Source organism: Triticum urartu, chromosome 4 (genome assembly GCF_003073215.2).
Source record: "Triticum urartu cultivar G1812 chromosome 4, Tu2.1, whole genome shotgun sequence".
NCBI classification, from domain to species: Eukaryota; Viridiplantae; Streptophyta; class Magnoliopsida; order Poales; family Poaceae; genus Triticum; species Triticum urartu.
The window spans coordinates 439,944,648-439,955,898 of record NC_053025.1 but is presented as its reverse complement, the minus strand read 5'-3'; the positions used below and the strand labels follow the sequence as shown (position 1 = coordinate 439,955,898).

The 11,251-nt window shown below is 50.7% G+C and overlaps 1 protein-coding gene across 1 annotated transcript; it reads right to left on the bottom strand.

Moving 5' to 3' along the window:
* Positions 1–5,098: 5,098 nt before the first annotated feature.
* LOC125551931 (uncharacterized protein DDB_G0271670-like) lies at positions 5,099–6,595 on the bottom strand. The gene has a single exon (XM_048715340.1). The coding sequence runs from the start codon at positions 6,484–6,486 to the stop codon at positions 5,422–5,424; it is 1,065 nt and encodes a 354-aa protein (XP_048571297.1). The 5' UTR covers positions 6,487–6,595; the 3' UTR covers positions 5,099–5,421.
* Positions 6,596–11,251: the final 4,656 nt, after the last annotated feature.

Here is an 11,251-nt window from a genome sequence, read left to right as displayed (position 1 = left end):
CATGTCCATTGGATTAATCTTCGGCCAATGCACCATGGTCTTCGTGAATGCAAGCCTCGCCCCCTCAACGCACGCTGACTGCTTTACGGCGTTAATCCGGAGCGGTGCCTCCCGTAGTTTCTGCATAAGGACGAAGTAGGTGTCCGGCATGGGCTTGGTAGGCCACATACTGACACAGAGGTCCTTCACGGCCAGCTCGGACATCCGATGCATCTCCATCAGCTGCTTCATTTGATCGCTGAGGAGGGGAGGACGCTCGGAATCCGGAAATTGTGACCAGAAGAGCCGTTGCATGGAGTCCACCTCGAGGGTGGCATAGTGCCTCGCTGCGGCGGCCACATTCTTTGGAACTTCGGCGAAGACGCCTGCGAAGCGCTAGACTCGCCTCGAACACACTCTGGAGTAAGTATTTCTTACCATTTGCAATTTGTGCGGGCGGAGCTCCTCCTGAACACCTCGCGCATCAGTCCTCGCCTTATGGAGCTCCTTCTCCGCCTTGGATAGCCGGGAGGATCGCTCCTCCTGCTCCTTCTCAAGGGCCTCCAGCTTCTTGGCGGCATCCTGGACCGCCGTCTCTCCCAACTTCTCCCGTCTCCTCTCCGGCACACGCTTGGCGAAGCCCTGCCAGATTTCTGCTGCCACCACCACCACAACCACGTCGTCGTGCTAGCCTAGATCCCATCTACTTCTCCACCCTCCCTTGCTGGATCAAGAAGACAGAGACGTCACCAAGCCATACGTGCGCGCATCTCGGAGGGTCGTTCTTTCAGTGCTCAGATCGGATTGGATCGCAAAGGAGTATGACTACGCCAACCACGATCTCTAGATCGTTAATCCTTTTGGTCTACAAGGGTATGTAGACACTCCCCCTCTCGTTGCTAGCATGTGCATAGAATAGATCTTGGGCGTTTCGTAGGATTTTTTGTTTTGTTTTCCATGCAACGTTCCCCATCAAGACGTTCCCGTCAACTACGAAGACGTATGTGGCTACTTCATCAATCTCAAGATGATGTGTCAGCCCCGTCTCTCAGGGAAACTCATAGGGATAGGTGTGCAGGTGTGTGTTCATAGGGATAAGTGTATAGTGCATACACATATGTATGGTCGCCTGTGTCCGTACTGCATTAAAAAAGTAAAAGTAAAGAACATAAATAGTAAAAGACCAGAAAAATGATTTGGTTGACTGTAGTAGAGAGTTTAGACGCAGAGAAACTTTGGATCATGGTGCAATCAAGTGTGCTACTGCAGTGATAATAAATCTATTACTCATAGTAGGTCTCGTTGTGCTCCGCAATGTGGTCGTGCGCGTAGCTCCTAACGCTTAGGGCCGCGAGAGCCTCCGCGTTATTCTCCCATTTGAAAACATGATTTTCGTCTTCACCTATAAAAATAAAACGCTAACAACCTATAGGTTCTACGTGGGGATCAAGTCCATATATCACCTACGAAGGATTCTATACAAGAACTACAAACTCTAATGTTCAAATGTAACGTAAAATCAAAGTAATGTCATTTTTATGTAGGTTCAAAATATGAACAAAATATGCACGGATTAGAAAAAATAAACCATGAATCGGAGGAGAAACGTATCGGAGGAGAGCTTTGCCAAATCAAACGGACGAAAACGACAAAGAATCAGGCACTGGGAGGGATATGGAGATAAATTTCGAGAGAGAAAGAGTGAGATGGGCACAGAGTTAGGATGGAGGGGTTCGAGAACATCTTGACGAAGGAGGAAACATTTGTCAAGCGCAATGGCAGAAGGAGCAAAAGAAGGCCGAGAGGTTTGACAAGTTCATCAACCTTGAAGAGAAGAAGGTTGAGATCGTGGCCAACTCGAACGGTGTCAAAGATCTTGACCTTGAAGATGGACGACTTGGACCTGGCTGCAACGTAGATTGTGCAAGCCTATCGTGGATGTGCAAGTGGTTGGCGGTCGAGTTGGAGGAGTCGGCCACTAGGGAGTAGTCGGCTGCACAATAAAGAATTTGCCGTGAAGAGGTTGATGTTCTTTTCATGGACAGTTGGACTAGCAACTTTTGGGACCTGCTGTTGGGATATAAGACTTTGTATTCGTTTCTTGTATTCGTATCATGTGTCTGTTTCCGCGGACACATCCATTGACAGATTGACTCTTACTGTGTCCGACTTGTGTACACTCTTGTAGATATCCTCACCACGGTTTCCTATGAAACTAATTTTTAATAACCAAAGTAAAGCATCAAGAAGATACATAGCATAATGAGCACGCACCGGACATTTCTAATTGAAGCCGAAAAAATGAAATGTGAAAATTCACGTGCATCATGCATGAATAAAGAACACAAGAAGCTCCGGTCCCTTGCTGTTACGTTCCCTTCTTGAACGATCAGTCCACCGCCGCAGGGGAACCGGCGAGACCCTGCGTCGGCATCAGCCGGTGAACCTTCGTGGCCAAGCTACGCGACACGGAGATCACCAAGAGAACAACACCAGCATGGGCAAACAGCCTGCCGTCGGCCCGTGCTCCGCAACAGCGTTACAGCGAGTTCTTAGCCGCAGCACGGGCAGAGAAACGGCAGAGCCACAAAACCAGGATGGCCATCTCATCTCCCCTCTGAACACCACGACGGCTCTAGCAGTGGCCGGACACGTTCGTCCCATTCCGTCGGGTCTCACTCGGGAGACAGTGCACGCAGGTCGCGAGTGTCGGATCATCCATCCTCCGCGCCCGTCGCGCGCACTGTACCTGGAATGGTACTGATGGCGCGTTCGTTGCCCGGTCGGTGTCCGCGACTGTAGGGGCTGCAGTGCCCCTGTACGACCGGTGATATATAGGCCGGCCCGGCCCGAGTTCCATACATGTGGCGCGCTCGCTAGCTTCGAAGATGGCAACTAAACTAATTTGATAATTGAACGTCCTGTCTGAATCAGACTTCCAGTCAGATTCCTAAGACTTTTGCTGCTTGGCAAGCAGAGATCTGTCTGTCACTGTTGCTGGTGGGCGGTGGCCTGGTATAATTACACGCGGTTCATCGGCCGATCCATCAACTATGGCCCTACTCAACGAACTATATTCACCAGCGTATGTCGATCCGTTTACGTCGCTAATTAGCGTTGCTGGATGCCACCTTTTCTCCTCCGTGGCATCCATTCATCCATGTGTGTCAGCTCCCCTCCTCCTGTGCAATTATTTTGCGATCGATCGATCTAGCAACTCGGATGCACGGAGGTACTATTCGCATGCAATGCAATGGCCAATTTATTTTTTTGAGAATCCAATGGCCAAATAATTGTGCGTGCGTGCGTACGAGAGAGAGAGAGAGAGAGAGAGAGAGAGAGAGAGAGAGAGAGTTGGGACCAACGTAGCAGCAGCTGCGTGGCTACGAGCCGAGCTTGTCAGCTGCGGGGACGCGATGATGCGTTCGCATGTGCTACCTGCGCCTCTGATTAATCCATGGCCACCTTTTATTACTGTACCTTTGAACTTGCACCACACCCACGGTTATACCGTGAAGAATGGATGACGTATGTCTTGAGAATGTATCAGTCTATCAGAGGAATTATTAGGGGGCCATCGGCTGGTGGACGAGTTGGATCGCTCACCGGCCGGGATTATGTGCCACATATCGTGGGATTTGTCCGTTGGCGCGTTGATCAGATCACACAAGGAGCTCATCACCAAGCCGCTCAGTGCACTGGCGGCGTACGTTTCGGCTTTAGTTTGGTGTGTTGCTGCCATGTGGATGTGGGTGCATTGTATGAGTTGTATCATGACAAAGCCTAACTATTTGTTAGAATGCTACGTGCTACCCTGCTGCATGAGAATGTGCCTGATGTCTAGTATAGAGACTACCCTGTATGGCTGCATATATAATGTGGCTGGTTTCTCCTAACCCGGTCAATGACCCTTACAGAATATTCTAGTGTCATGACAGCTATCTAGTGTCAATTGCGGAAGCAACGGTAGTACTCCTATAGAAAAGTTGGGTCGTAATACAGAATATAAAGTATCACTAGCTAAGCCATCCCTAACCTATAGTTTCCTAGGACTAATCATGAAAAGCCTTTTCCAAAGGACCATCCTAGGCCCAAAATAGTGGCACTATCAGTATAATATAATTAAGAGATGCTATATGCACTCCTCCTGTAAGGCTGTAATCATGCATCGGCTGTTTAAGATCCCGATCGGCGCGAAGGATGTAGCATAGCAGGCTAGCTCGCACGTACGTACCGGAATGCACGCCGATGGAAACCGGGGTTGGCAGGATAGAAATGATGTACGGTTAACCCGGTCGTGCCCGCATGTCAGTGACCAGCCGACGCGGCGGGCGAGGTGTCCCGTACGCTGTCCTTTGTCAGCACGCGCGTTCTCTTCTGGATCTGGAAACGCCCCCAATGATGCGGCGGCCGCGGGGAGGAAGAGGTCGACGGACTCGGCCATCTGCCCGACACGGCACGTGCCAGCGCTTGGCCCCCCTCCTTCCATGTGCGCCCATCCATCCATCCATCTACATTTATTTATGGCCCTACCGGCCAGTACGCCGTGCCAAACACCACCCAGGGGTGCGTACTCCTACATGCCTACTGCTCCTGATCCACACCGTTCCAACCACAACCAGCCATGGGCTTGTCGACCACGGCAACGCCACCTCATTCCATGGGGAGTCTCGAGGCGGGAGATCGTGCAAGGCTGCTCCTTCGCTCGTGGCTAGCTGTGAATCTTTGAGATTTTATAAACAAATCGGTGTACGTGTGCGATCTTTTTGTTTCGTACTGATTCGGAAAAGAGGGCGAGCGGCGTAAAGGAGGTGCAAAGACGGGGCTGCCGCTTTGCAGAAACCACACGGCTCTCCCAAAGCAAATCTGGCGACACCATTTCCAAGAATTAAAAGTCATAAGCTGGGTCAGAGGACCTCTGATCAAAAGTTACCCATATGTAGTACCAGCTGGATATGCTCGTCACGGTTTCTGCCTAGATTAAAGTCTGTTCGGTGCGTTGCTATGTCCAGAAGTGCAAACATAGCATGGGGAGTAACAACTCGTGGGCAAATTCGTTGTTCGCGGGAACATGCGTGTACAATTATATACTTGAGCGAAAGACATGGGCACACAAAAATAGCATAATGTAGTGGTATTTTTTTGCTTTCGCGCCAAATTTATCCAACTGCGCCCTTCTGATGGACGAGTTGATGTGACTTCTCACAACTACCAACACCTCCAAACGAACTTGGGGGATTTCTCACGCTCACTGCCTGCCTCTATACAGAACACGCAACAACTTACAAAAGACAATACTCGCATATTACAGAGAAGAACGAATATTACTAATACTATTTTTTTAAATTAACCGGCAACAGTAGCAATGGCCATTATTTAAGCTCTTGTTTTGCTCTCTGCTTTTCCATATTTTTGGGGGATTTCTGGAGTGCTTCTTTACTTTTACCGGGAGAAGACGGGGCTGAGGGTTTTCGAGAACCCGCGGAGCGCGCCGTAGCCGCGGGAGCTGAAGCCGAGGCAGCCGAGCACGCCCTGCCGGTACGGCAGGAACGTCCGCCGCCGCATCTCCTCCGCCTGCGCCCTGTTCGGCGCCGCGTAAAGCCTCTCGTGCGCGGCCGCCACCGTCGTTGAGCGCCGCCGACCCTTGGACCTGCCCTGGCTCCGCGTCGTCCGGGATTCGTCGCCCTCACCGGCGCCGCCGCTGGCCGCCGCTCCCGTCTCCGATTGCGGTGATGGCCTCGCCCCGCGCAGCTTCGCGATGACCTTGTCCCTCGACGCCCACGAAGGCGAGAACTGCCATGCCTTCTCCGGCTTGGCGGCGGCCGCAGGGGCTTCGTGCGCATGGGCGCTGCCGGGCTCGCTTTTGCTGCGGTGGAGGAGCATGTCCTTGAGGATAACCCACCGCCGGGATCCGCGGGCGGACGACGCGGACGACGAGGAGGAGGTCGACGAGGACGAGGAGGAGCGCGACGAGGCGGTGACCGGCGGCGGAGCCTCCTGCGCCCCAGTCGAGAGGGACACGGAGCCAAGATCCGGCGCGGGGACGAGCGCACTGAGAAGCTTGAGCCGCGGGGACGGGCTGCGCATCGGGGACATCGACCGGGCGCGGCGGTGCACGGAGCCGCTCCGGAACGTGGGCTCGCGGCCGCGCGCGGGGCCGTGGCGCCGTTCGCTGTCATCTTCTTCGCTGTCGGGGTCGAGATCCGGGAGCGGGGACAGGGTGAGCGGCCGGATCTGGCCGTTCTGGAAGAGCTCGTCAGCAGAGATCATGTGCTCGCCAGGGCCGCCGAACTCGAACTCCGCGTCACCTAGTCCACCGTACCCGCCGCCATTAGGGGCACCAGCGGCGGCCGAGGAGGACGAGAACAACAGGTGGTGGATGGGGCTGGCCGGTGCACTGAAAAAATAGCCGCCGCCGCCGCCGCCGAAGATGGAAGGGGAGCGGCCGGGGCTGGACGGCGCGCTGGCGAAAGGGGTGGAGCAGGAGCTGTCGATGTCGTCGTCCATGGCTCGTCCTAGTAGTTCGCTTTGAGTTGCGGATAGTGGTATCTGGGAATATGGAGGGAGATGGGATGAGAGGTTATAAATGGAGGGACTGCCGCGCTGTTAGCTGTCCGGTAGCCATAACCCGATAGTTGGAGACGGCGATGGATGGGGGCGAGGGGTGGCAAAATTTCCTGTTTTGACCCTTTTGGTTGAGTTTTGAACAATCTGATCTCGTCTGAAAAAACTTCGAAATCTGATCATTTTTCTTACCGCCGTAGTCACCGGCAGTAGGATAACAGCATCCTCCGTCACCCGCTGTTTATAGGTCTGACGTGTCCTAACTATCCTACCGCCAAGGCATAAGACGGTAGGGTGGCTAAAGCTACCGCCGAGGAGGGTGGTAGTAGGGTGTGGCGCACCTGTGCAAGCGAAACTTTCTGTGACAGAAAATGGCAAAGTTTGTGCGGTAGGTTTTCACACCCTACAGTCACACCCAACGATGATAGGGTGTGCCAGGAGTGGAAGCATTCTGTGACTGAAAAAAGGAGGATTCCGTGCGGTAGGTTTTCATATCCTACCGCCAGGCAGCTGTGAAAACCTACCGCCATGTGCCTTGCGGCAGGCTCCTCACTTCTTTTTACAAGAATTTGACCATTTGAATTATAAATATGAAAATAGTGTTTGCATATGACAGATAAACAGACGGCAGCAAATATTGTTTGGATATGAAAAATATGATGTCCTCACACATTATAGACAGCAAATCAACGCACCCAAAAATTCAACATATAAATAGATTCAACATAGTAAAATAGGTAGCTATAACACAAAATTGAGTACTTCAGCATGGCACAACTAGTTTAACTAAGCAAGTTCACACTCTAGTTCCTCCCCCTCTTAGCGGCACACTCCTTGTTTCTCTTCAAGCAGCCTTCGTTCGACTTTTTCGGGCGATGACAAGGAAGCGGTTTCTGAAACGGGGATGGGCGCAAAACATCCTGGTGTGGATGAGATACCCTCTTCCCCTGGGTTGGCTGAGTCGGTGGAGACCCGTCATCGTCATTGTACTCCTCCTCATCACCTCCTTCGTCGTCACCTCCTTCCTCTTCTCCATCTTCCTCCTCGTCCTCTTCTCTCTGATCATCTTCTTCCTTGGTCTCGTCAACAAGGCGAGACAACGAGGCGGCATGGCTCGAGGAACCTCCTTCAGCGTGGCTTGATGAAGCCAGGGCATGTGTCGACCCACCAGGAGCAGGAACATGCACGTCAATCAAGGCAGCGCACCCAAGCATGCCCGCTAGCCTGCGACAACGGTTCATGATCTTCTGCGAAAACAAATATAGAATAGAATGGCTTGGATCAGACTTAGGGTTGCAAAAAAGTAAGAACATGGCATAAATCAAATTTGTGGTTGCTCGAATAGAATGCCATGAGGCTTAAAGTTACCTTCATCGCTTCCCTCATCTTGCTATCACCCTCCAAGGTTCCAGGGTCAGAACTTAGTGCATTCGAGCCATCAAAAATGTTTCTATCCAACTTCGCGGCCTGCAAAAGGTAAGGATCATTAATGACCATGTCAGCATCATCCAACTGTCGGCTTGAATGCATTTGAACAAAATTTACCACTCTGTTCATCAGGGGTACATACTCCCTGAAATCACCCTGCATATCTCTGAGGTTTCTCTTGTATGCTTCATCCTCAGAATCCTCCGCCTCCTATAGTGATGCCATGTCCGCTTCCATCCACCATGGCCTCAAACGCAGACGAAACTTGATGCCATCAATACCAATTCATGTGCCTCTCGTACACATTCCAGCAATGCCTGACCTCTCCTGGTCTTTGCGGAACGTACTCTCGTCCCACATTTTCACACAAGACTTGTGCTTTCGGCCCACTCCACTATTGACTGTGAATGCTGCCTGCTCTTCCTGCAAAGGGCATAACAAACAAGAAAACACAAAAGACCATAAGAACGTCAAATTTAAGGAAAACACGGTAAAAGAGATGGCAGCCCATACCAGTGAAGGTTGTAACCACCGGTGTCGTGGGGGCGTGCCGGCGGTGTGTGCTGCAATGCGCCAAATTGTGTGGCCACGCGCTGTGGTAGGTGCCATTCGACGACTTACACGCATATCATTGGGGCAATGCACCGGTACAGAAGGCGGTCTCGGTTGCACGTCTGGTTCAGTTCGAACCCCCAAGCCCTATCATGGTACGGGCACTAGTTAACCTATAGAAAGACTATTTAGCGACCGTCAAAGTGACTACATTAAAAAACTAGCTCGCTCGTTGGTATACCTGAAAAGATGTCAGGTTGTCCAGCTCATTGGTGAAGGCCTTGTACATCGCACTGCCCTTGCCTGAGAAGACTTTAACCGCGTCCCAAGAGTAGGCAACGGTAGGTTATCGAGCATTGTCGCCATCTTCGTCATAGTCCGTCCATGTAGTTTGTTACAGTTTCTCGGGACGACCAACCGGCAGCCGCTCCCAACTCTAAATCGAGAGAGCCCAGACACACCCACACATCCCAGACGTTTTCTCGGTCCTCTGCGTGGCGTCATCCAGCTACAAACAACAATTGATGATTAGGTGACATAGTTTAAAGCAGCACACACATACATCCATATACGGATATTGAGATATATGATGTCTTACCGAACGGTAGAGGTACGCGAGGTCGGTGGACCCCCAGCTGTACCCTGCACCCTAGTCGTCGAGGAAGTCCAGGTACATCCATAGGGGGTTGTCCCCCGAGCAGTCTGGAAACATGACCTCTGTGAGAAGAAACCACATGTAGGCCCTCACGTACTCCTCCACAGTCCTCAGATCCGCATCTTGCGGGCATTCGAGCCGGTGGAGCAGGAGCCAAGGAGGGGTACACCGGACGTTATGTTACTCTTGATGGGAGGGCAGTCGCCGATGAGGGTGGTAACCCTGTTCGGCCACTTCTTCCTATCTACGCGCCCAATGAGAGCATGGCCCTGGATCGGCAAGGCCGTGATCATGGCGAAGTCCTTGAGCGTCACCGTCATCTCACCACATGGGAGATGGAAAGAGTGCGTCTCGGGGCGCCAACGGTCCACCAACAATGTGAGAGCTGCATGGACAAGCGTCGACGACGCATGCTTGAACTGGAGCATGAAACCCAACAGCCCGGCTCTCCTGTAATACGGCTCGTACCGGTTGTCGTACTTCATCTGAGACCTTGGTGTGGACCTTCATATGTAATGGCGGAAGCATTTGTCAATGTGCACATGAAAATAGTTAGTAACAAACTTTTGGGAAGGCAAAATTTTGATGCAAGACATTAATCATTGTTTTTTACCACTCCGTTCTCGATGTAACGGGTGTGATGACCATTGTCGAACGCCGGGTCAAGCATAGTGTAATTAGTGCCGACCGCCGGACCAAGGGGGGCCTCCTGAAACAACAACATTTTGTTATCAACATATAATCATCATATCATATTAAACCGTTCAACTAACATCAATCATATCATATTCAAACTAGGTTCACCTTCAAACTAGGTTCATCTTCAAACTAGTTAACAAATCATATTCAACCACATCACCATGATGGTATACTTAATGCATAAACATAAGCATTATAAGCATACAAAATAATAACGTCCGCATGATTAATTCATTCATATAAATTTCTCCAACAACATCCACTATACATCATGCATCGCATCATATCAACATGCATCATAGCAAAACAAACATACGAGTTAATCATCCAACATGCATCATACCATCTTTCTTTCAAAAAAAGCATGAACTAGGGTTCATCTTAAGCATATTTCCTCAAACAACATCCACTATACATCATGCATCATATCATATCATATCAACATGCATCATATCGAAATAAATTCCTCCAACATGCATCATATCAAAAACAATCCTTCGAAAAACTATGAACTAGGGTTCATCTTCACACTACCATTCCAACTAGTGATTAGAGTTCATATCCAACATAATAGAACATCTAGAATCAACCTAAAACAATCCTAGGGTACAAAAAAATTATATCTAGTTAAAATAGGGGTTATTTGAATCAAATAATGGGACGAATCGGAAGCTATTTGACTAAGACTAATTGGAGGGATCAGAGGAGCTTACTTTTCTCGTTTTAGGGCCATCTCGATCCGCAAAAGGGTGAAGAAACGAAGAAGATCCGAGGGGGGAGTGGAGGAGATGAGAGAGGGGGCGAGAGAGAAGAACTACATGTTCTTCGGGTGGCTGGGTAGGGGGAGAAGGGGGTGGGGCGGCCGGCCCGCGGCGTGTTGATACGTCCATTTTGCATCATGCTTTTATATCAATATTTATTACATTATGGGCTGTTATTACACATCATGTCACAATACTTATGTCTATTCTCTCTTATTTTACAAGGTTTACATAAAGAGGGAGAATGCCGGCAGCTGGGATTCTGGGCTAGAAAAGGAGAAAATATTAGAGACCTATTCTGCACAGCTCCAAAAGTCCTGAAACTTCACGAAAGATGTTTTCCATATATATAAAAAATACTGAGAGCAAGAACTTCACCAGGGGCACCACACCCTGCCCACGAGGGTGGGGGCGCGCCCCCTACCTCGTGGGCCCCCTAGTGGCCCTCCAGTGGCCATCTTCTGCTATATGGAGTCTTTCGATGGGAAAAAAAATCATAAGCCATCTTCTCGGACGAAACTCCGCCGCCACGAGGCGGAACCAATCTAGGGCTCCGGCGGAGCTGTTCTGCCGGGGAAACTTCCCTCCCGGAGGGGGAAATCATTGCTATCGT

Coding starts and splice junctions, on each gene's coding strand:
- LOC125551931 (XM_048715340.1), bottom strand. CDS start 6,486: ATGGACGACGACATCGACAGCTCCTGCTCCACCCCTTTCGCCAGCGCG.